This window comes from Camelina sativa, chromosome 11 (genome assembly GCF_030686135.1).
Source record: "Camelina sativa cultivar CO46 ecotype springtype chromosome 11, ASM3068613v1".
Lineage (NCBI taxonomy): Eukaryota > Viridiplantae > Streptophyta > Magnoliopsida > Brassicales > Brassicaceae > Camelina > Camelina sativa.
The window spans coordinates 13,217,683-13,241,874 of record NC_141890.1 but is presented as its reverse complement, the minus strand read 5'-3'; the positions used below and the strand labels follow the sequence as shown (position 1 = coordinate 13,241,874).

Sequence of the window (24,192 nt, the reverse complement as noted above, 5' to 3'; positions counted from 1 at the left end):
TATATATATTTTTAAAAAATATGATAATCTTATTTTTTTTGTGACTGTGTAAAATTATGAGATGTTGATGTAAATCACATCCTATTGGCTTGGTCTATTCATTAAACTGAATATGACTTTATGCAAAGAAAAAGGAAAATATCACATCAATGATAAGAAAGTTGCTATAAAAATGGCTATAAATGTGGGTATGATATATATATATATATATGGTCGCGGTTAAGTCGACTAGTGTCTCCACTATAAGTAAATAAGAAATACATATCTCATATATATATATGATGATGATGAAAGAAGCTAGTGTGAGACAATATCCACTATTCTACTACAATATTAAGAAGTAGTAGAAAAAGTATTGAAAGCTCTTGAAGAGTATATATATATTATTGCCTATGGGAACATAATTTGATAATTATGTGTTATAATCTCCCAATTAGTCTCAAAGTTGAAAGGGTCTAAGATATAATATATTACCCAATTTGAGAATGTTATTGATTACAAAGTGGAATTCAAATCGAGATTGATAGACATGAAATGTCATCATCTCGAGGGAGAGAATTTATGAATCCCACATATAGAGGTGATGGAACAAATATAAGATTATGTTCAAACCCAAAATGAGTATAATCACTCATATGAAAAAGCAAATCTTGAGGATTTGAAAAGTAATCATGTTGAGACAATATGCGAAGAAAATACTTTGAAATCATAAGTATTACCCAAGGCAATAAAAGTATTTTAGAGATTACATGCATTATCTAGAAGATAAAATGCTTTGTGAAAATCTCATTGTTTGGCATGACCGGTTAAGCCATTCCGGTTTAGTAGTGATGCGAAAGAATAATCAGAAATTTCTGAAAATATTTATTAGAGAACCTAAAGAGTTTTCTTTGTGATTTATTATGTGTGCTGCTTTACAAAGCAAACCGATTATATGGTTTTCACCGACCCCATGAATCTGGATAATGTCAATTTTCTCGTATGTATACAAAGCGATATTGTGGACTGATCATCCACTATATATGTTTGTTATTAACTTGCAACATGGTGTTTGCAAGAGTATTTGGTTAATTTACAATGGTGGTGAAACCATGCCAAGTAATTGACAAAAATGATTTTATATGTCAAGTAATTCGCATCATGCCAACGAATAATCATGAGTACTCCCTCATTACAATTGGTTTAGGTCAGAAACCAGATATCTTCCATTTAAATGTGTTATACATTCTGGTTGCTCCACCAAAGTTATATAAGATGGAATTTGAAAGAATGTTGGAAATATGTTGGATATGAATCTCTTTTAAAGATTGAATATCTCGAGAATTTGAGGCTCGAGATGCAGAGACTGTTTTAGTGAGTCAGTCTTTCCAACATGAGGGGGAGAAAATAAACAGCTGGTAAAAAAATATATTGTAAGAAATTATCTTGATCCTCGTACTAAGAAATGTGCGTTAGAAATTAAAAAGATAATTTATTGGCAAAGTTTGCAAAGATGCTAAAAGCATGCAAGAGCCATTTTCTGACCTTGAGTGACAAAGTCACATAGACCAGTTGTGCTCCAATTGAAATAAATATCCTAGAAGGATAAGATCAACTGCTAGTAAGTCTAAGGATCACATGATGTGTGATAGACTTATAGTTCCAAATATAAGCATCTTCGGAAAAGAAAAAGGAGCATAAATTAATATGGCACCGAGGAAGCAAAGAGTTATGGAAAATCTCTAGAAGAGATGTAGACATGAGTAAGAAAGAGATTCAGGTACCTGAGAATCATAATGAAAAGAAATCTCAACAAGTTGAGTCATGTCTAGAATAAAAAGGAACCAAAGAGTAAATCGACGTCGTAAATATGTTTGCATGCAATGTTGCAGTTGATGATGTTATGGATAAAATCGAGGATCATAAACCGCGGTTAATAGAAACTTTTATTGAAAAGTGTACACAAAGAATGATTTGTTAATCATTGAAAGAAATAACTATGAAATAGTTTAAGTCTCTTAAAGAGATAATATTTGGATTTGTAGTCCTTACACTTGAAAGTGTAAAATGAGTGGGACATAAGAGGATCTTTATGAGAAATAAAGTACATGTAGTAGTACAATGATTCTCATAAATACTTGATATTTATTATTATGAGAAATGCACTCTTATATGGTGGAAGCAACTATTTTAGATCCCTTATGAGTTTGACAGTAAGAGTAAGACTTGATTCAGTCTATCCAGCATGTTTTCAAACTGTCATAAGTATCCCTTAAAGTGATTATATTGCTAAAATCAATATTTTATAGTTCTCGAGAACGTTGTTAAAGTGAGAAAACGTTTTGATGCCTTTTGACACCTTTGGGGAGTAAATGGTGAGAGTTTTTCTTATGAGAATCATTGGTATAGATCATTGTTGTTGATCTTAGGAATCTCATTGTGGGTTGAAAATAGATCGGGAACAATCTAAGAGAAAATCTTAGAGTTGTGTAAATCCGAGATTGAACACTAATTGTAATTGTGTTTAAAAAGTATTTTCAAGAAAGTTTGAGGACGTAGGCCTTTGCTGAACTTCGTTAAAAGAAAAATTATTTGTGTCTCTTGTCTCTTCAGCACTTACAAGTGATTCTTGTTAAAAGAAAGGTACAAGAACAAGTACAAATATGTTGATCATGAAAATGTTATCTTATCTCTGGTAGAGATTTCACATACCAATGAAGATATGGAGAAATAATCAGTGATGAAATATTACTCCTGAAAGATGGAGAAATCAGATTTTATAAGATCAGATATTTCATGAAATTTCTTGAGGTTACAGATTTGACATCTAATGAAAGAGATATTATCTCAAGATACTTACATCATCTTACATAGAAAAATGGTCTTGAAGTACCATACTAAGAAGACGAGTTGAAAGAGAAAGTTTTACAAGGAGATTATGAATAACTCCTATGTATAGGATGATTGTTTGGAAGATTGTGTGTAAAAGAATATTTGGGCTTAAGTTCAAATAGATCTTCTATATGAAAGGGGTTCAAATGACTTGAAGTTCAATGACCCAGTAGAATATTTGATGATCATATGAGTTTGTACCTGAAAGCGCTGTTTATAACAGTTCAGGAAAGATGATATATATGATCATAATGCATAACCTGAAGATGATGCTTTTAGGGGGAGATATATGATCATAAGCGTGGTTGTACTCTTTTTCCATTATCATGGTTTTTATCCCATAGGGTTTTTCCATGAAAGGTTTTTAACGAGACAACAAAAGAACACGCGAAAGATAAACACCTGAAGAGGAATATTATGATTCCAATGGTGAAAGACTATCATCTTCAAAGTCTTTGACATACATTGATGAGATCGTGAGAAACAAAGATAATTATAAAGATGAGTCACTTGCGAGATCCATGACCAATAGAAGTATGGTGATACACGTTTACTACAGATTCGTTCAAGTGAAGATTAGGCGAACCATTTACCAAGGCGTTTCCAACCACTACTTTTAAGAAGCTACTTCATCATATTGGATCGGTCATCTCAAAGATTTCAAGTGATGTAATCATGAGGGGGAGTAAAAGCGTGTGCACTCTTTTCCCCTTAACCATGGTTTTTCCCATTGGGTTTTTCTAGTAAGGTTTTTAACGGGGCAGCATCTCATATGCGCATTTGGGACTACATTTTTATAATGGTCATCCAAGGGGGAGTGTTATAGATATATTGTATTATATGAATGTCCATTATCGGCCCATTAGTATAAACCCTAAACCCTAATATTGTATCCCTATATATATGTTGTATCCTCTACAACAGAGTAATAATACAACAGAACAATTCCCTAAACCTCTTGTTATAACAAAATGTGTATATTCATTGAATCATTGTTGACAGTATTAAATTTGTGTTTTTTTTTATAGTAAAGTAATTGAAAATCAGTACAAAGACAAAGTTTAAGGAAATACATTAAGAGTTCTTTGGTTTTGGTGTGAGTGGAATATTGAGAATTAGACTGTTTACTTTTGCAAATTTTTAAGCGAATAAGACATAATCAATCATTTTTTTGGGGATCCAAAAAACAATTTTTTTTTGTGCCATGTAAAGAAAAAAAAGAACAACCTTTTTTAAGCATATGTGTAAATCAAATTCCTTTAAAAAAAAAATTACATTTAATCAACCCTAAGAAAAGAGATCTCGGAATGGTTGTTACACGACGGCGACAGCCAAATAGTGAGGTAGAGAAAGCAAAAATACAATGAAATTATGAAATGGACATATAAATAATAATTATTGTTAAGAAATCATTACAATTTTGTGTGTGAACGAACGAACATATGTATAACTCAAAACATGGAAAAATAGATATTGTTTGTTGCAGCCAAAATCTATCGCAATTGATGATTCTTAAGGTAGCAGTAGAAACCAAGGAAAACATGGAGCCACCAAGTGAAAGACTGAAGACAAGAAATGCATTTTTCTACATTAAGTACAAGTACCAAGCGAGTAAAGGACGGTATATAGGTCTTTAGACAAAGTCTATATTAAGAACTAAGAAGAACCAGGAGGAACTAAGGATACCTCACTCTCGAGTTTCAAGGTCTCTTTCTGGAGGGTTTAGGCCGTGTATAGGTCTTAAAACAAAGTCTATGCCTTTAGTACCAATAGACTTGGATCACTTTACAAGGATTCAAAATAAAATGCCACAAGTAGATTAAGACATAATAATAATATTAGCATTAAACTTGCAACAAAAAGAACAAAACCATAATACCAAACCAAACCGTTATGGTTTATCCAAGTTTGTAAGTCAATACCCGAACCAGTCAAGCATTTTTAAAACCGGGTAAAACCCGATTCACCAAAAAATGTCATCATGCCTTAGGTTCGTTCTTGACTCCCCCAAAAATTAAGGTAGTAAAACTACTGTTTTTACCCTTTATACCGGATCGAATTTACCCTCGTCGACCAAAATTACATTACCTAATCAAGTTTTTTAGCTGCGCAATATTTACCAAAATACCCTCCAAATGTTCCCTTAATTACTGACGTCGTTCACCAGCGCGGATGTGATACGGTTGACAGTGGCGCAAATACGGTTGTTGATGGCGGAGACAGTGGAAAGATCTAGTTTTGCATCGGCGCCGGAGGTGTTTTTCACCAAGACCTGTATTGCAACGGTGAGAAAGCACGAAGGCAAATTCACAGAAGTGCCCTTGACGCCATCGGATGGATTCACTGGAACAACAGAGAACCCCACGGGCAAAAGAGGAATGTTAGAAGGATCCTTGCCGTTCATAGCGAGCTGAAATGCGTCGGCGTCGACGGTGGAGAACACGAGGAGACTGCCGGAGTCATCGGTGCAAGTTTCTTGAAGCATCAACTCTACATTATGCCATGTGTTGCTCTCCATCTGCGTAATTCAAGAACCATAAATTTTGAATTAAAAATTCGAATTTTTTGATTTTGAAAAAGTATGAAAGATTTTGAAATCTCACTAACATTGATCCGAAGAAGAGAGGTGTTGTTTCCAGGATGTGATCCATTAGCGATATGGGCAATTTCTTGAAATGAACTCCCATTATACAAGATCTCCAGCTTCAGCAGAGAAGAAAAAATCTCAAATTTGGATTTCACAACCTTTATGGATCAGAAGAACAGAGGAAGCAGATTCTAGTTTTTTTACTTTCTTACCTGAGAGAGACGTTGATTGTCACGGAGAAGATCAAAGACTTTGTGATGAGAATAAGGAAGATACGTGACTGACACGGCACAAGGAACAAAACCATCACTAACTGTCCTGGTTACGATTCTCACTGTGTCCTTTGTTGATGCTTGTCCGTACGAATTGCTTATGTTCAGGCAAAAAGTTTTCACCATTCTCTGTGACAGCTTCATCAAGTTCTTCCTCGCTGCTACAGAAGGTATCACTGAAAAAAACAAAAAAAACACTAAAGAACGGATAAGAAAACCACATTGGTTGTGGAAGTTTGATGTTTTACTTGTGAAACAAGTTATATACCTCCAAGGTCAGTGATGTTTGTAGCCATGAGACTAGCCATCCTTTCACACTGTCTCTTCAACACAGCTAGCCATCGTTCAGCGCCAAAGGCTACACCGCTCTTCACATACTCTTTAACCACCTCGTCCTGTTCTTGCTTCTCTTCTACTTCCACGTGCTCTACCCATGTGACCTCAGAGTATCCGTTAGCCATTTCTTGAATGATGCAACCAGAAGGTTTTCTCCGGTATAGTCCAATAGTAGTAGTAGCAGCAGTTGAAGCTGGTTTGACAAAACCGCGGAAGCTTTCGATCGGGAAATCTACAATTATCCATTTTACTTTTTTCGCCTTTCGCTCCAAATATCGAAGAAAGTAACCTTCTCTTGTTGGTAGTAATGGAGATACTACTTGTAACCCTGCATACATCTGTTTTCAAAAGAGAGACAAAGACTTCACTACCTTAAAAGATGAACTTATTTGATCACTCTATGTACTAAAACAGAATTACTCACCAGAAGAAGAGAACCATTTGTTCCAGACACTTTAGAAGATATGACCTGAATCAATTTGGCGCTTGACACTATCGGGCAGAACAGTTCTGACCACTGATCCTTTGAAGCAAAATTGTAACATATCTATGTTAAAATGTGAGTTTTTAGAAAATGCATTCAAAGAAATGTGCTTTGACTTGTTCTTACAGCATCAAGGAATGCTTTGACGAGGGTCATGCTGTTCATCATGACAACTGCTTTAGCTCTGGAAGCTTCTCTGCGAAAACGATCATCATCATCCATTGGAGGCCATAAGAACATCTTCTTATACTCTTCCTCGTTCAGACACACACTCTCATTGTCTAATCTCTTCTTAGTCCACAAGGGCTCATTGACATCACACATGATAATTAATTCTTGACAGCAAGAAACTGCAAGTTCCATCGCAATAGCCTTTTCTTCTTCTGCAATCAACACGTCGTCGTTGTTATCAGTCTCCGGGAAGAAACAGGCAATCTCTTGTGAAGGAGGAGGAGGGTCGACCCTCATCGAAACGATGCGGCGTAACTGATCAAGCTGCAACGTATAATAACACTATAACAGTTTGATACAGTAGATAAAACATCAAATATTTTAAGATTAATTCATTGGAATACCTCTTGGCGGAGGCGAGTGTTTTCGATGCGGAGGTTGTTGCCACAAGAAGAGCAAGAGAGGCACTGTGAACTTGACTGAAGTTCTTGACTCTCAATTTTAAGAGTATCGTTCTCTGCTTTCAGCATTACATTAGCTCTTCTGTCTTGTTGTGCCTGTTAATTAATCTCAGTATTAACATCTAACATGAATGGTCCAGAGCCAGATTTTCTAAACCCCGATACTTAAACCGGTTTACATGGTTAAAATCAAGCCACAGAACATTAAAGAGTGAACTTTTTACCCTGATTTGGGTACGTTTGTTTTGAAACCAAAACTTGACTTGTAGAGGCGTGAGACCAAGTCCTTCACTTAATCTCAATCTTTTGTTTTCACTCGGATAAGAAGTTTCTTCAAACACTCTATACAATACACACAAACTTAATTAAAATAGTAAACATTATCTCATCATATAACATTGTTTTGAAATAGTAACTACATATGTGGAATAAAGGAAACGGCAAGAAGACGTACGCTTCCATTTCTTGAATCTGATGAACAGTGTGCCTATGGTAACGACTCTTCTTAGCAGCAGAGGACTCTTCTTCGATTGCAGTAGTCTCCACCAGGTAATGATGACCCGACCCGGTTGACACACCCGACCCGCTTCCGATCATGCTCATCACCCCGTACTCTTCTTCTTTCTAAAAACCACCGAAACAACAAAAAGTCATCAACTTTCTAATAAAAAAGTAAGTAGAAAAAAGTTAGGGTTTTTGGTTGGAAGCGAAAGACGAACCGGTGTCATGTAAGGAAAATTAAGGTTATCGAAAGCAGTAAACTTGAGATTAGGGTTTTGGATTGTTGCTGTCGGAGACGAAGAAGAGGTTGAACCGAAAATCTTGTCGGAATCGGAATATGAAACATCTTCGCTAGACTTCATCACTTGATAATCTCCGTACATCACGGTTTTGTCTTTCGTTTCCATTTTTATTACAAAATCAGAAGAAGAAAACACAAAGAAGAGTGAGAGAGAGAGAGAGAGTTCAAGGATTTTGTTTTTCACTTCATCTTTTTTGCGTCTTCACTCTCAATACTTTATCTTGTTTTGGCTTCAGAGAGAAACTGAAGAGAGAAAAAAAAGAATCACTAAAATACCAACTAAGAAGAGTAAACGGCGTACGTTTATGTTTAACGGCGATATTTAACGGAATACTGATAAGACAAAACAGCTTGTCAAACACTCTTTACCTTTGTTCTTTTTTGCCCTCGAAGGAAGCAGAGTGTCAAATCAAATCTTCGCCAGACGATTCCATAAAGTCAACAAACTTAGGTTCTCGGTCAAACTTTATTCCTTACGCGCTTCCCAATTGCGTGTACTACAACCACGTTACTTATCTTACGGACCCTCACGGACCAAGTCCGAGTTTAATATGGTACTACTACATAACTTTTTTTTTTTTTGTCAAGCAGGTACTACTACATAACTATGCATGTTATTTTGTAAGATTTACATTATTTTACTCTGTTTATCGAATATAAAATAAAAGAGTACATGTTGAAACTTGCCGCAGTTGAAGAACTTTAAGATACTACAATTGTTGCTAAGCTTGTGTTATTACATTGGAGGTTTGCGACAATAACAACGGTATGTGATACAAACATATATAACTTCGCCTTTTGATTTGCACAAGTCAATGCACGATTGGACATTACACCTTGGCTTAAGGGATATCACGCGGAGGTATCCTTCATTAACGCATTGACACTTGTTCTGCTCACACTTGATGTGGCTCTTTGTTGCACAGTTTAGATTAGTGCAATCAGAGTCGTTGTTGCAAGATTGTGCAAGAATTTGCGTACCTGTGAAGATTTAAATATGTTATTGCTCATGATGATATGTAACATTGATGATGAAGATGATTATAGTGACGGTGATGAATGCAACTAATAAACATATGATCCAAAAATCTTACATGTTGAGAAAAGCATAAAACCGATAAATATCAAAGTCGCTGACTGCATTTTTTATTGAATACGTTTGTATTTTTTTCTTGAGTTTTGATTTGGTGGGTAAAGTGGATGATTTGGAGACTATTTATAAGTGTAAGAAAACCAACCATAAGCAATATGTTTTGCAAACTGTTTTACTGGTCAGTGTTTGCATTTTCTTTTTTGGTAAGTACCGTTATTATCTTTAATGTAACAATATTTTATACCTAAGTTATTTTAGAAAGAGTGGAAAATTTACCATTGTATCTTGTCTTTTGATGCATATCATAAATTAAAAATCACATACTTTGACCACAATATTCACAATTAACTTGGGCACAGGCCGGATCTCAATTTCTCTTTAAGGTCAATTTGATATTCATTTTCCCAAATGTGATTATCTTTAAGGTCAATTTGATACTCATTTTTTCCAATGTGTATTTCATCAGCAATTAAGTACATAACGTAGACAAATGAAGAATGAATCTGAAAATGAAGTGAAAGAAAATAATACGAACTAAGTTTTAGACCATCTCCAGTGTATATCTCTATTTTTTACTCTATTATATGGTAACTCTAAAATAGAACATGTTTTTTTTTCAATGTGTTACTCTATACTTGACTCTAAAATAGAGGTAGTGTAAAAAAATAGAGTTACTCTAAATATAGAGCAATCTCGTCATTTTTTCTATTTTAGAATAAAATATAGAATATGGTTGGAGCAAATGTTTATATAATAGAGTTTTGACTCTAAAATAGAGTGGGGTTGGAGATGGTTTTACGTTCTTAGTCAAATTGGCCAACTTAAATATTATTGTAACAGTATGATATTAATCAATATTAAAAAGATAATATTCGATATTTGAAAGAGTATCCGTTATATAAATTACATGCGAGGTTTGTGACAGTAACAACGGTTCATGATACAAGCATAAGCTTGTTCACCTTTTGCCTTACAATAGTCAATGCAAGTAGCCACACCACAATTGGTATTGGTATCATCTGGTAAAGCCACAAATCTTTCAAGCGGGCATTCACAACCAGCATTCACACACGTGGGCGTACCAAATGGTGTTGGACATTTGAGTCTAACGCAATCAACGTTGTTCTTGCAAGGTAGATATCCAGTTCGTGCTAGAATCGGTGTACCTGTTAGAATCATATAATTGATATTATATTATCCATATTGGTGAAGTAGAGGATCAATACAATTGAAAAATAAAATCTGTTGTGTAAACTCACATGTTGAAAAAAGTATAATACCAATGAATATCAAAGCTGATTTCTCCATTTTTATTGTGTTTATACTTTTCTTTTGTTAGTAATGATTTTGATATTGTTTGCAAACTAAACGATATATATGTATTTTCTCTTATACCGTGGCAATTTTCTTTTTTACTTTTTTCACTTTAAACAAATTTAGTTTGGTAATGTGTTTAATTAGTCGAGATTTTCTTCTATTTACGTTTATTTTTGCAATCAATACGTCAATCTTATTAAATTTAAAATGCTTAGATCCTTATATCTTTTTGTTTTTTTTTCTACAAAGATGTTTTTAATCCTCTTTATAATAAAACGGAAGTACACAATAATATGTAGGCTATATAATTTTAATAAGTTGGTTACAAATAGGTTATACATTAATTGTAGATTAATTGGTTACAAGTTAAATAGTGGATTCAAGATATTATTCTAAATTGATAAATTAATTGGTTACAAGATAAATAGTGTGTGCAACTAAAAATTATTTTTGGAAGTTTATTGCTACAACACGTTGTTTCCAAAAATCTTAAAAGAGAATATTTCAAATTTATTTTCGCAGATTCGACAGATTTTCTTACTAGATCACATTGTTAACCAACTTATTAAAGAGAATAAAAATATACTGTTAAACATAAAAAAAGGATAAAATCTTTGCACTTTATCACAATTAATCGTGATTTCTGAAATATTATTCTGCAATTGAAAATAAAATCTTAATGGAATCTTTCAAACTTTTATATAAATCATGCAAATCTCCTTTCACTAAAATACATAAAACAGAATTACACAACTTTTTTTTGTAGAATATATAATCCCCTTTATAATAAAACAGAAGTACACAACATTATTGTGTAGACTATATAATTTTAATAAGTTGGTTACAAATAGGTTATACATTAATTGTAGATTAATTGGTTACAAGTTAAATAGTGGATTCAAGAGATTATTCTAAATTGATAAATTAATTGGTTACAAGATAAATAGTGTGTGCAACTAAAAATTATTTTTCGAACTAAAAATTATTTTTGGAAGTTTATTGCCACAGCACGTTGTTTCCAAAAATCTTAAATGAGAACATTTCAAATTTATTTTCGGCAGATTCGACAGATTTTCTTACTAGATCACATTGTTAACCAACTTATTAAAGAGAATAAAAATATACTGTTAAACATAAAAAATAATAAAATCTTTGCACTTTATCACAACTAATCGTGATTTCTGAAATATTATTCTGCAATTGAAAATAAAATCTTAATGGAATCTTTCAAACTTTTATATAAATCATGCAAATCTTCTTTCACTAAAATACATAAAACAGAATTACACAACTTTTTTTTGTAGAATATATAATTTTTATAAGTTGGTTACAAAATAAGTTATAGATTAAATATAGGTTGATTACAAAAAAAGTTATATAGATTAATTGGTCAATCTGGGCTATATGAATACACTTGAGAATATCCCAAATAATACTCTGAAGAAAATATTCCAATAATTTATACAATTTCCAAAATAAAATATATAGTTTTCCATGTATTGTTACAAAATATATACTGTTAGGCATAAAAAATAATAATTTTTTGGCAATTTATCACACTTAATCGTGATTTCCGAGATTTTATTGTGCAGTTAAAAATAAAATCTTATCTAAGCACGGGTCATATTAAAAAAATTTCACCAAACACGTCAAAAATTAAAATAAAGACAAACAACAAACCTAACCATTACTCATACATAAAACTACAAAATTAACAATATAAAATTTACAAAATAAGTGTTCAAGCCATCATATTTAGCATATGATTTTATTACATAATGTTTTATCAAAAAAAACTTTTTAAAACCATCGTATAAATTATATTTTATTCTAAAATTATAATATAAATAAAAGAAATTTCAACATGTGCTAGAACCTGAGTCCTAATCTAGTTAAAAATTTAAGATAACTGAAAGAATATTATTTGTTGAGACTTGAGAAAGGAACAAAATGATTGGTATTTTGGTTCAGTAAAATATTAGGCTGGTTAAAATACTCAACCTTGCTTCTTCATCAATTTTGCAGAATGGAGATATTTCAAGAAAACAAGGACAAAATTGTTTTTCTCAGGTCTAATTACCAAACCGACCATAAATCCAATGTTACAGGAACACAAGTCTTTGTCCTAAATAAAAAGTGCAATCTTCTTCTTCAACAATTCAAGAGAGATCAGTTCCAAGTTTTACTGGTTACAACAAGAATCATATAGGTTTTTACTTGTCTGCATATATCAAGGTTGAGCCGGAGTAGGAGCCGGAGCCGTAACCGGAGCTGTAGATGGAGGAGATTGTTGCTGCGGCGGCTGCGGTTGTGGCTCGAGATGTTCAGACTCTTTCTTTGCTTCAGAAAATTCAGAGGGTTTTGATTCATGTTCGGCTTCCTGTGTTGATGATGCAGCCTTTGGTGATTCAGACAAGTGAACTCTAGCAAACTCATCAACCACTTTCCTCTTGTCCTCTTCTTCAGCCATACCAGCTTTCTCTTTAGCCTTTTGTCCAACTTCTTCTGCAACTTTTGCCACTCTGTTGTAGGCTCCAGTGACCCATGTAGCACCTGTGAGCACATACCGGTTCTTCATTATAGCTGAACCTGCATTGCTCACTGTCTGCTCGGCAGCAGCGATTGCAGATTTGGTTTTCTCCGAGACTTGGTACTTTTGATCAACTTCCCTGACCTTTTCTCCCACAACGACTGTGCCGGTGTTGATCTTATCCGTGAAACCGATTTTCTTGTCGAAGGATGCGACTTTGGCAGATGCTGTAGATGTTAGCTGGTGTTTCTCATCAACACTCTTGGCTTTAGCTATGGCATCTTTGCCTAGTATAAAGCCCTTTGCAAGCATGCTGCTCACAACATCTTCAGCTTTTCTCAACACAGAGTCACCTGCCCTGGGAGATTTGTTGCTGTCCTTGGGTTCCTGTGAAAAAAATAGAAATGGTAAGAGTTTGAGTTGTGAAAAATGTCAGAAGAGATAGATGAATAAATAAAGAGCTTACTAAGGAAGCTAAAGCCTCCGGGGATAGATGGTAATCTGGGGCCATAGTGACAATAACTGAAGAATCAACAATAGTAGCTCCCTGAAAGAATTGCACAAATACTCTCAAGGTCACTCAAAGGAATTTGATTAATAAAATAAAAGAAGAACTGATACAAACAAGCTGAGAAGAGAAAAATACCGAGAGAAGAACCGCAGTTTCAGCTCCTTGTAAATCCTTGAAAGTAACATACGCCAGCTTAGTCCGCTCAGTTTCGCTGTGTTAAAAAAAGAGTTAAGAAACCTGAAGAAGTAAAAAGCTTGTAATCTAAAAGCCTTCCAAAAAAGGAAGGAAGGAAGAAGTAGAGAGGAAAGCAAAACCAAACCTCTGCATCTCGAGGTACAGAATATCACCAGAAAAGGAAAAGAACTCCTTGAGGTCTCGGTCAGTTGCTCCTAGAGAAACATTGCTCACTTTGACAGAAGTCATCTGCAAGAGAAAGACAGAGACTTTAAAATACACAAGCTTTACTTTACCATATTCTTAACATCTAAGACATTGGGTTCCTTCTAATGCACATACACATTCCTGAAGCAACACAAACTGAATTTATAAACATTCAATCACCAATACAATGATCAGAAACACAAACAACAATGTATAATGTATATCATCAATACAAGAAGATAAAAAGAAGCTCATAATCTTAAAAGATAATAATCAAAATATTGAAAATATTGAAAAAGCTAATCTTTGTCTCAAAACTAAATTAACAATATGCGGCACAACACATCAGACATTACAAAATGCTCAAACTAGGTCTCCGAAACAGTGATTTTCACCTAAAAAAATCAAAAACTGAAAAACTTCGAATCGTCTAAAAAAATTAAAAAATTTTAAAAACCAAATCCAAAACAAAACTAGGCGGATTCCTTCCTTCACCCAAAAATTAAACGCCATTTTTTTCACACATCCTTACAACAATCACACAATGAACAGATCTATATTCCTCAATCACAAAAAAAAAAAACCACCAAATGGTTTCAAGAACGTGCAGAGAACAAAATGGATCAGATAAACTCACCGACATGATGAAGATCGCTTTGACGCGGATTGAAACGGAAGATTGTTTTTATTTTGGTCTTTCTTGTTCACCTCTCTCTCATCAGGAACAAATTTGAAACGCAATAAAAAAAAAAATCAAAAGAGAGAAAAATCTTTGGGTCGCGGATTTGATGTGAAGAGGAGAAAAGAAGAAAAGTGGACCCTGTTAAAACGCCTTGGAAAAACGAGTCTTATTCGGGTTTGGCACGTGATATGGTCGGATCCTTCTCACGTGCCATTATTGTTGTAATTTATATAATAAACACTTTCCTGATTTCCCCAAAATCTACACCTTTTTTTATATATAATATTTCTTAATGAAAATAATTAGATTCGCCCAACGACGTGGATAAATCATTTAAAAAACAATATCAATTTTTATTAAAAGTAAAATAAATAGTTTAGTCCTATAATTAAACTTCTACTACTTTTTTTTTATTCTTTTTATTCACGTAAGTGTCTATAGTATGTATGTTACCCCCATAATCTTAAATCTTTTTTCATAATTTAGTCCCAAATCTATCATGACGATTGACGCGTCGTGACGACATCACGCTGTCCACCAATATCTACCATCCACGTGTCCTGACCTCAGAGCAATGTTGACTTCGGTTAGAGCTTTGCCCCCTAACTTACGAATTTTGACATTTTTGTCATTTTATTATTGAAGGGAAAGACAAAAGACTGGATATACCGTTTAGATTTCATTTCATATATCAACTTTCAAATTTAGGCAAAAAAAAATGGAAAAACTAATGAACTTTAAAAAAGACTATTTAATACATTAAGTTCTAGTTATTTAAAATATCAAATATCATTGATCAACACAAAATACACTTGTCGTTAAATAAGATAACTAATCAACTAATAATCGTTACTTTTCTGTTTAAAGGCATGTTATTTTTTATTTCATCAATGATATTTGGTGTTTTAAACGGTAATTCAACAAAACTTGATGTATTAAATGGTCTCCCACAAACTTTATGGTTTTTTTGGTCTAAATTTAAATGTTGATGTATTTGATGCAAATAATCGTTACATTTAAAAAAATCATATGAAATCCTATGTTACTGAATATAAAATTTATAAAATCATTTAGAATCTCTTGTTATTAAATAAATAATTTATAAATCTAACCTCAAATCTATTGTTATTCAAAATATCACAATTTTTTTATAAAATGCTACTGAATATGATTTTAGGAGACTTTTCTAATATTTCTAGTTAAAAAATATATCTTACAAAATCCCACTTAAAAGGTGAAACTTTGAAAGAAAATCAATACAATAAAATATGGATATGTTGCATTTCTGATGTGACACATCAGCTTCAATATTGAAGCAGATATTGACACCTCAGTAAAAATCTTTATCCTATCAAATTATAATATTAATACAGATCAGCCTTTTTTTTACCTAGGTGGACACATAATTATCTTCTCTTCACTGCTCGATTATCAAGTATAATATTCTGAAACCAAAAAAAAAAATGTTTAATAGTGAAATGTGAAATCGAAGATGTTTTTTATTTATTTATTTAATAGTTTTTCGTTTTCAAATTAGGGATACCTTACGAGCTCTCTTTTTTATTTTATTTTTGATTTAAGTCATTTCTTCCTTTTAAAAATAATTAACTCTTTTACTGTTTTTAATTCTTGAATGAAAGTTGAACAAGAGATATTTCACACAAAAAAATAGGCAAAAGAATCATAAAATTTGCATCTTTTACTTTCCTATGGCAGGTAAATTATGGTTCCATCTCCACACTAACCGCCGCCATTGCTTCCTCGTAAGTTCTTTTTTTAAATAATTGTTATATTACTATATGATTTTGTGTCTTTATATAATACATGTTTGTTCTCTAGTCGATACATTAGGGTGAATATCTTATTATATAAAGTTGGGTTTTGAAAGTTAGTCATTAACAAAATTTTGATATGTGTCAAATTATCAATTTTAGATTTTGACATGTGTAAAATTTAATATTTAATAGGAGGAATTTGATTACAAAAAAATAAAAAATTTTATTTTTTAAAAAATATTAATAATATAAATGATAATTATCAAAAAATTAGAGAATTTATAAAAAAATACAAAGTTTTTTAAAAATAATTATAAAGAGATTATATATATACATTTCATAAAATTCGAAATTACAATATTATTTACTTCTTTTTAATTTTAAGTTATTAATTCTACAAAAAAATATATAAAAAGGAATTAAGGAAAATATACAGTTAATTATTAATACTCACTTCTATATAAATATCGTCTCATATTTAAATAATTTATTCAAAAACACTGCTTTCAACTTTGTTTAATTGAAATTTTTTTAATGGGAAGGTAATTTTCTTATTTTTTAAAACCAAAATTTTCTCATACTTTCTCATTTTTCAATTGGGAATAGGTAAGGTTAATATGTTGACCCAAGAAAAAGATTAATATATGTGACTTCTTTTCCTAATACTTTTGTTTGTTCTTTTCCTAATACTGTATTTTAAAAATTATTATAGTATTTTTCGATTGTTTTATTTAATTTATATTTTCGTCTTTGCATTATTTGGGATTCATATATTACCGTGCTTATAAATTCCTATTGCTTCTTTAATTATACAAAATTAATTTTCTTCTAAGTTATCAACTTTGATTGGTTGGTCATAAACCCTTCTTTTTGTTTGCAAACATAATTATTACCATTATTCATTCAATCCCAAAAGGAGATAACGAGTAGAAGCTCATCAACTTAATAGATGGATAAAATAGGGTTATTAAAAACAAGCTTACAATAAACATAGATAGATAGATTGGAAAACATAAATCGTTGTTGATAGATCCATAAGAGCTTAAAGACTGTGACACCCTGGTTTACGGAAAGGTTTAAAAGAATTGATTTGGCCACATATGTCATCAAAATGCACTTACTTTTTTGGTCAAAGGTCCTGAGAGAACTTCGTGATGGGTGACCTTCCTGGAAGTGATTGTCGGAACTGTGCGAGTGAGGAAAAAACACAGAAAAGATCATTTGTTGATTTGTAGGGTCGGTAAACAAATTTTGAAAGCCTCCCAAACGTAACAAACCGGCCATCGAATATGGATGCGTCCACGGGCCATTAATAGATGTAGGGCCCACTTAGGAAGGTGGGCTCATGGCTGAGAGTGGACATGAGCTCACTAATCAAGGTGGCGGTTGAGGCATTACAAAGACATATGCTACATCATGGTGTGTCAAAGACAATTCTACAAATACATTGAAAAATTTAACATTAGTTACTATCAAAAGATTTTGTGACGTTAGAAAAAAGTTTTTACTTTCATTGGTTGTTGGAGCAAACCATTTTGAGATAGCAAAAAGATGTGAACATTTTATCTCCACATAGGAGGAGGGCAGAGCCGAGGTTTTCTCTATGGTGGAGAAGGTTGGACACAAGGTTATCTCCCCGAGGGAGGAAGGTAGAGGAGGTTGGACGCAAGGTTATCTCCCCAAGGGAGGAAGGCGGAGCCAAGGTTCTCTCCATGGTGGAGGAAGTTAGACACAAAGTTCTCTCCATAAAGGATGAGGGCGGAGCCGAGGTTTTCTTCATGGTGGTCATACATTATTTTGATAACACATCACGGATTAGTATATTATGCAGTATAAACACATTAAGCCAACTATTTTACTTTCACTTCTGCATAGTTACTATCACGAATACATTGGGAAATTTAACATTAGTTACTATCAAAAGATTTTGTAACGTTAGAAAAAAGTTTATACTTTCATTGGTTGTCGCAGCAAGCTATTTTGAGATAGCAAAAAGACGTGAACATGTTCTCTCCACACAGAAGGAAGGCAGTGTCGAGGTTCTCTCTATGGTCGAGAAGGTTGCACAGAAGGTTATTTTTCCAAGGGATGTGAAGGAGGTTGGACGCAAGGTTATCTCCCCAAGGGAGGAAGGCGGAACCAAGGTTCTCTCCATGGTGGAGGAGGTTGGACGCAAGGTTCTCTCCATAAGGGATGAGGGCGGAGCCGAGATTTTCTCCATTATTGTGATGATACATCTTTGATTAGTATATTATGTAATATATTTTTGTTCAAAATGTTTTTTGAGCCAACAATTTTAGTAATTAAAAAACTATGCAGAAGTGAAAGTAAAATAGATGGCTTAATGTGTTCATATAGACATTTTCTAGGTGGTGATAAAGAATATATTTGTAACATATATTAAGATGTAAAAAATACACTTTTAATAGTAACATACATAAAAGATTTGTAAATAGATATAAATCAGTGTATTATAATAAAAATAAAATTTAAAAATAACATACAACAAAATTTAATATATTTTTGTTAAATTTAATTTAATTTATAAAAATTTAAACCCGCACATCGGGCGGGTACTTATCTAGTATATATATGATTTCTTGTCCTCCCTCATTTTTTTTCAGGATTGTGTAGGGGCTAGCTATTGATGGAACTCATATCCTTGCAATGATAACAAGACAAGACTTGGCTAGCTACCGTAATTGAAAAGAACAATTATCGCAAAATGTGTTAACTGCTTGTATTTTCGATTTAGAATTTACATACGTTCTTAGCGGTTGGGAAGGTTCAGCTCACGGCGCGAAGGTACTAAAGGATGCTTTAACTAGAAACACCAACAAATTAATGGTCCCATAAGGTACGTCATTACATTGGGTTTGTTCGTTTCGCTGTCGCAGGTACCTGCGGCTGCGGCAGATGCAGGTATAGTTGTTCGTTTGTTTGCCGCAGGTACCTGCGTCATGACACTGCGGCAACTGCGTCTAATATTTTTAAACGTTGTTTTGATTCAGCGGTTAAAAATGTAAACGCAGTCGCTGCCGCTACCGCTGCCGCAACCGCTTGCGTCAACCAAACGAACAAGCCCATTATGATAAAACTAATATTCTTTCTTATTAATTTTCAATTTATCTCACTTATATTTGTATAATTTAAAACTGTAGGAAATATTATTTAGTTGATTGTGGATTCGCCAATCGTCGTCAATTTTTAGCTCCATTTCGAAGTACTCGCTATCATCTCCAAGACTTTAGGGGACAAGGAAAAGATCCTGCAAATGCAAATGAGTTGTTTAACCATCGACAATCTAGCTTACGAAACGTAATTGAGAGTATTTTTGGTATCTTCAAGTCAGGGTTTCTCATCTTCAAATATGCACCACCCTTTCCATATAAGACGCAAGTAGAGTTCTTACTTGCTTCTGTTGTTTTACATAATTTTTGTAGAGAATGTCGTTCAAACTTGTTTGAAGATGTGAATAATGAGGAAGAAACTGACGTTAATGAAAGAGTTGATGATGAGAATCACGAAGAACAGCTTCATTGTACTCAAGACCAAAAGAGAGTTCTTGCTAATAACTGTAGAGAAACTATGGCGAAAAACATGTGGACAGATGCTATGAATATGAGATCATGATGCAATACTAGTGTGCTTTATATTAGATTGTTTTCATTCTTATCGTTGTTTTTTTTAATATCAATACTGAGACGCTTAATTTTCAGCGATTATCAAAGCTCTGCTTCATTTGATTTTTTATGTCGCTGCCACAGTGACAACTCTTTAATTTTCCGAAATGCATATCATCTTGAGCTTTTTATTTGTGTTGTAGTCGCTCCACCTGCGATTGGAAAAAGAACATGGCTAATGTCTATTATTTTCTTAAATTAATCAAAGTATGAAAGAAGCTTAGGTAAATTAATCAACGACATTCCAAGTTGCTTTTTTTTTTAAATATCAAAATCACCTAAAATTCAATAATCAATTCTCAACAAATCTCAAAACCCAAATCTCACCAAATCCTAAAAATCCCAAATTTAATAACCAAATCTCCTAAAAATTACAGTCAAATCTCTCAAAATTCTAAACTATTAAAATTCCAGTAAATCTCCTAAAATATCAAGTTCAATATACACCCTTCTAATTGTTGAATGAGTTATTTGAACATCCAAAATCAAAGTCATCCTTTACTCTTCAAAAAGTTAAATTAAAAATATAGCAAATACTATGATTTAAAGATAAAATCACATAAACATATTATTGAATTGGGGTATATGTCCATAAAAATGTAATTATGGAATTTCTATGACATGTATATTATTTTTGTTTGTTAATAGACAAATAAAATTTAGCACAGGGGTTCTCATAGTATTTTACAAAGGTAAATATTAGTTTTAAACATTTTTTGTTTTTGGAAAACGTAAAAGAGTATTACATCAACAAATTTAACAAATCACCTCTTAAATAATAGAGAAGATATAGGAATGTATTTTAATTACATAAATAGTAGATTATACAGTTTATATAAAAATAATATCCACGTCACGATATAATTCATGAAAATTTCTTAAGTTTAAAATATCTTCACCTTAATTGATGTAAACAAATAATATATTTTTTTCAAGTCTAACTGAAAATATGATTGCAAAGGATATTTGTTGCACATGTACAAATAACTTTAGACTGTATAGCAGTCAAGTTAAACTTGATTTTACAGTATAGATGTATAAAGCAAAGAATGGTGAGTAATGTAAACCAAAATAAATAATCAAAATGTATTCTTTTTTTTTTTACGTACGCATAATTCGATTAAAAGTCTTTTTATTTTGCTGAGCACAAAAAAATATTAAATTATCTAATTTTGGTTTACTACATAAACTTTCAAATTAAAACAAAAAAAACAATAAATTTCGTGAGAAGGTAGTTTTGTTGACTAATCATTTAAAATACCAAATATTGTTGATGAAGCCAAAAACAACATGCCATTAAATGGCAATATTGTTAATTGTTCAATTATCTTATTTAACAACATATGTATTTTAGTTTGGTCAACAATATTTAATGTTTTAAATAGTTAGTCAAGAAATAGCTAGTCAATAAAACTTATGTATTAGCTAGCCTTCTATGAAATTCATGATTTTTTTTTGTCTACATTTGAAAGTTAATGTATTGAACGATATGTTCCCGTTTTGACCCAAAAAAAAAAAAAAAATGATATGTTTCCTGAAACGAAAAGGTGCGACAGGCTTTTTTATTTTTCCTGGTGACACTCAACGTTTCTCTCAATCTCTCCCTCTCCGCTGTTCACGTTTTCTCTCAATTCTTTCCCAGAGAGATAGAAACGGAACCCACCGGAGATTCTGAGTCACGTCCTCAATCTCCCTTACTGTAGAAAACAAAACCAAAAAAAAATCGAATTTTTCATTTTCTTGAGAATTAAAAAGTAGGATTATTTTAGTGGTGAAGAGAGAGAGAGAGAGAGAGATACAAAAAGGATGAGTTTTCAGGATTTAGAGGCGGGAAGAAAAACATCATTAGCTTCTTTAATGAGCTTCAAAGGTGGTGTTGGTGGTGGTCGACAAGATACGACTCAAGCTGTTGCTGCAGGTGTCTTTAAGATCAATACAGTTGTTTCTACGTTCCATCGTCTTGTCAACAGTCTTGGTACTCCTAAAGACACCCCTGAGCTTCGTGACAAGCTGTAAGTACTAAGTAGTTCTCAAAGTTTTCTCCTTTTTCCGGGTTTATAAGGTTCTTGGAATGTAAATGGTTCGATTTGCTTAGTTTGTGATTTGTGTGTGTGTTTTTTAGGCGCAAGACGATATTACATATCGGACAGCTTGTGAAAGATACATCGGCTAAACTTAAAGAAGTTAGTGAAACTGATCATGAGAGAGGTGTTGATGTGAGTGTTTTTGATTTAAGGAATGATTCTTTGTTCTTCTCTTCATTAGTAGGGAATTTGATGGTTTTTTTTTAATATATATATATATTGGTGGTGGTGGGTTAGCAAAGGAAGAAGATTGTGGAGGTTGCAAAAGACTTTCAAGCTGTATTGAATGAGTTTCAAAAGGCTCAGCGTCTAGCTGCCGAAAGAGAAACTGTGTATGCTCCTCTTGTCCACAAGTCATCTCTTCCCTCAAGGTTTGATAATGCTCATTCAAGAGTTTGAAAATGTTTTTATGTTTACTTTGTGGTTTTGGTGTATTGATTACTTGGCCTTGGTGAGATTAGCTATAGAGCCAGTGCGGCATATGTGAATGCAGAGAAGGATCCTAGGCAGCAGGCTCTTCTTTTGGAATCAAAAAGGTAAGTTTTTGTACCGACAAAAGTCTCCATCTTTGTTCGGATTCCTGACGCATCTACTAAATTGGTTTCTTGTTCCTCTTGTTGCAGACAAGAACTTGCACTTTCTGACAAGAAGATTGCGTTTAATGACGCTAGTATTGAGGATAGAGAGCAAAAGATACAAGAGGTGCAGCAGAAAATTGGCGAGGTGCATGAAATCTTCAAAGACATGGGAGTGTTGGTACACAATAAAGAAGCCATTATTGGTAAAACTGATTCTAAATCCTCTCATCCCAAAACGCTTACTTATGTCCTCGTATCCTCGTTCTAACACTTTCTCTTCATAGATGTGAATGCAGAGAAGGATCTAGAGCAGCAGGCTCTTCTTTTGGAATCAAAAAGGTAAGTTTTTGTACCGACAAAAGTCTCCATCTTTGTTCGGATTCCTGACGCATCTACTAAATTGGTTTCTTATTCCTCTTGTTGCAGACAACAACTTGCACTTTGTGACAAGAAGATTGCGTTTAATGACGCTCGTATTGAGGAAAGAGAGCAAAAGATACAAGAAATGCAGCAGAAAACTGGCGAGGTGCGTGAAATCTTCAAAGACATGGCAGTGTTGATGGTACACAATGAAGAAGCCATGATTGGTAAAACTGATTCTAAATCCTGTCATCCCAAAAAGCTTACTTATGTCCTCGTATCCTCGTTCTAACACTTTCTCTTCATAGATGTGAATGCAGAGAAGTATCCAGAGCAGCAGGTTCTTCTATTGGAATCAAAAAGGTAAGTTTTGTACAGACAAAAGTCTCCATCTTTGTTCGGATTACTGACGCATCTACTAAATTGGTTTCTTGTTACTCTTGTTGTAGACAAGAAGATTGCGTTTAATGACGCTAGTATTGAGGAAAGAGAGCAAAAGATACAAGAAATGCAGCAGAAAATTGGCGAGGTACACGAAATCTTCAAAGACGTGGCAGTGTTGGTACACGATAAAGAAACCATAAGTGGTAAAACTGATTCTAAATCCTGTCATCCCAAAACGCTTACTTATGTCCTCGTATCCTCGTTCTAACACTTTCTTTTCATAGATGTGATTAATACTGACATCGATAACTATCTCGCTAGAGCCTCCAAGACTCAACGATCAAAATCTTCACTGGTATAATATTCAAACTTTTCTTCATATCATGAATGGGTTTTTTGGAGAATTAGATCAACCTATAAACTTCTTCTTTCCATTGTTTCTTTCATGCAGGCTTGCTTGCTCTTGGTAGTTTTTGGTATCGTGCTCCTGATTGTCATTGTAGTGCTCGCGGTTTGATTTTTCACAACTCATGAAAGCATGGACAAGTGGCCCATCATCTATCAAGAAGTATAATGAGCTTATGTTTGTCACTTAATAGTGCTCATGCAAGGATTGAACTATTTTTCTTTTGTCCCTTAATATAGAGCATTTTGGTTTGGTTTCGGTATCAGTTTGGTTTTGAACGTGTCTCACTGTTGGTTCTGTGAGAGAGTGCTGTTGCTTTCTCTCTGTGATATTATATATTGACTTGTTGCAGATCAGATTGAATGTTGAAGTGAAAATACTCTGTTTGTGCTTAAATGTGAAATTCCTGATTTCGAATTAGTTT

At 33.2% G+C, this 24,192-nt stretch overlaps 5 protein-coding genes and 2 non-coding genes across 11 annotated transcripts; 3 read left to right on the top strand and 4 right to left on the bottom strand.

The window, feature by feature from the left end:
• Window positions 1-4,690: 4,690 nt before the first annotated feature.
• LOC104723314 (homeobox-leucine zipper protein HDG4) lies at window positions 4,691-8,365 on the bottom strand. Of its 4 annotated transcripts, none has more exons than XM_010441655.2 (10): window positions 7,902-8,365; window positions 7,637-7,806; window positions 7,407-7,524; window positions 7,126-7,278; window positions 6,677-7,045; window positions 6,491-6,589; window positions 5,999-6,404; window positions 5,671-5,927; window positions 5,479-5,574; window positions 4,691-5,389 (listed from the first exon to the last, which is right to left on the bottom strand). In XM_010441655.2, exons 1-10 carry the CDS (start codon window positions 8,088-8,090, stop codon window positions 5,015-5,017), a joined length of 2,232 nt encoding a protein of 743 aa, XP_010439957.2. In that variant the 5' UTR covers window positions 8,091-8,365; the 3' UTR covers window positions 4,691-5,014. The 4 variants fall into 4 exon arrangements, with proteins under 4 accessions (XP_010439957.2, XP_010439959.2, XP_010439958.2 ...); XM_010441657.2 differs by having other exon boundaries at window positions 5,671-5,906; XM_010441656.2 differs by having other exon boundaries at window positions 6,491-6,583.
• A 251-nt stretch (window positions 8,366-8,616) lies between these two features.
• On the bottom strand, window positions 8,617-9,161 carry LOC104723313 (defensin-like protein 306). The gene is made up of 2 exons (XM_010441654.3): window positions 9,079-9,161; window positions 8,617-8,965 (listed from the first exon to the last, which is right to left on the bottom strand). The coding sequence occupies exons 1-2, from the start codon at window positions 9,125-9,127 to the stop codon at window positions 8,721-8,723; spliced, it is 294 nt and encodes a 97-aa protein (XP_010439956.1). The 5' UTR covers window positions 9,128-9,161; the 3' UTR covers window positions 8,617-8,720.
• On the top strand, window positions 9,033-9,116 carry LOC147933920 (small nucleolar RNA R20). Its single transcript, XR_015573505.1, has one exon. It is a non-coding gene; the product is annotated as a small nucleolar RNA R20 (small nucleolar RNA).
• Window positions 9,162-9,922: 761 nt separating the features above from the next.
• Window positions 9,923-10,446, bottom strand: LOC104723312 (putative defensin-like protein 307). Its single transcript, XM_010441653.3, has 2 exons — window positions 10,337-10,446; window positions 9,923-10,243 (listed from the first exon to the last, which is right to left on the bottom strand). The coding sequence occupies exons 1-2, from the start codon at window positions 10,383-10,385 to the stop codon at window positions 9,981-9,983; spliced, it is 312 nt and encodes a 103-aa protein (XP_010439955.2). The 5' UTR covers window positions 10,386-10,446; the 3' UTR covers window positions 9,923-9,980.
• On the top strand, window positions 10,289-10,379 carry LOC147933919 (small nucleolar RNA R20). Its single transcript, XR_015573504.1, has one exon. It is a non-coding gene; the product is annotated as a small nucleolar RNA R20 (small nucleolar RNA).
• Window positions 10,447-12,429: 1,983 nt separating the features above from the next.
• Window positions 12,430-14,694, bottom strand: LOC104723311 (binding partner of ACD11 1). Its single transcript, XM_010441650.3, has 5 exons — window positions 14,454-14,694; window positions 13,755-13,858; window positions 13,571-13,646; window positions 13,391-13,471; window positions 12,430-13,311 (listed from the first exon to the last, which is right to left on the bottom strand). Exons 1-5 carry the CDS (start codon window positions 14,457-14,459, stop codon window positions 12,625-12,627), a joined length of 954 nt encoding a protein of 317 aa, XP_010439952.1. The 5' UTR covers window positions 14,460-14,694; the 3' UTR covers window positions 12,430-12,624.
• A 6,833-nt stretch (window positions 14,695-21,527) lies between these two features.
• LOC104723310 (syntaxin-22-like) lies at window positions 21,528-24,188 on the top strand. 2 transcript variants are annotated; one of them, XM_010441647.2, is made up of 11 exons: window positions 21,528-21,968; window positions 22,079-22,172; window positions 22,278-22,411; window positions 22,502-22,576; window positions 22,664-22,821; window positions 22,903-22,957; window positions 23,045-23,205; window positions 23,287-23,341; window positions 23,428-23,565; window positions 23,647-23,717; window positions 23,814-24,188. In XM_010441647.2, the coding sequence occupies exons 1-9, from the start codon at window positions 21,763-21,765 to the stop codon at window positions 23,444-23,446; spliced, it is 957 nt and encodes a 318-aa protein (XP_010439949.2). In that variant the 5' UTR covers window positions 21,528-21,762; the 3' UTR covers window positions 23,447-23,565; window positions 23,647-23,717; window positions 23,814-24,188. The 2 variants fall into 2 exon arrangements, with proteins under 2 accessions (XP_010439949.2, XP_019088668.2); XM_019233123.2 differs by lacking the exons at window positions 22,903-22,957; window positions 23,045-23,205; window positions 23,287-23,341; window positions 23,428-23,565 and having other exon boundaries at window positions 21,536-21,968; window positions 23,814-24,012.
• Window positions 24,189-24,192: the final 4 nt, after the last annotated feature.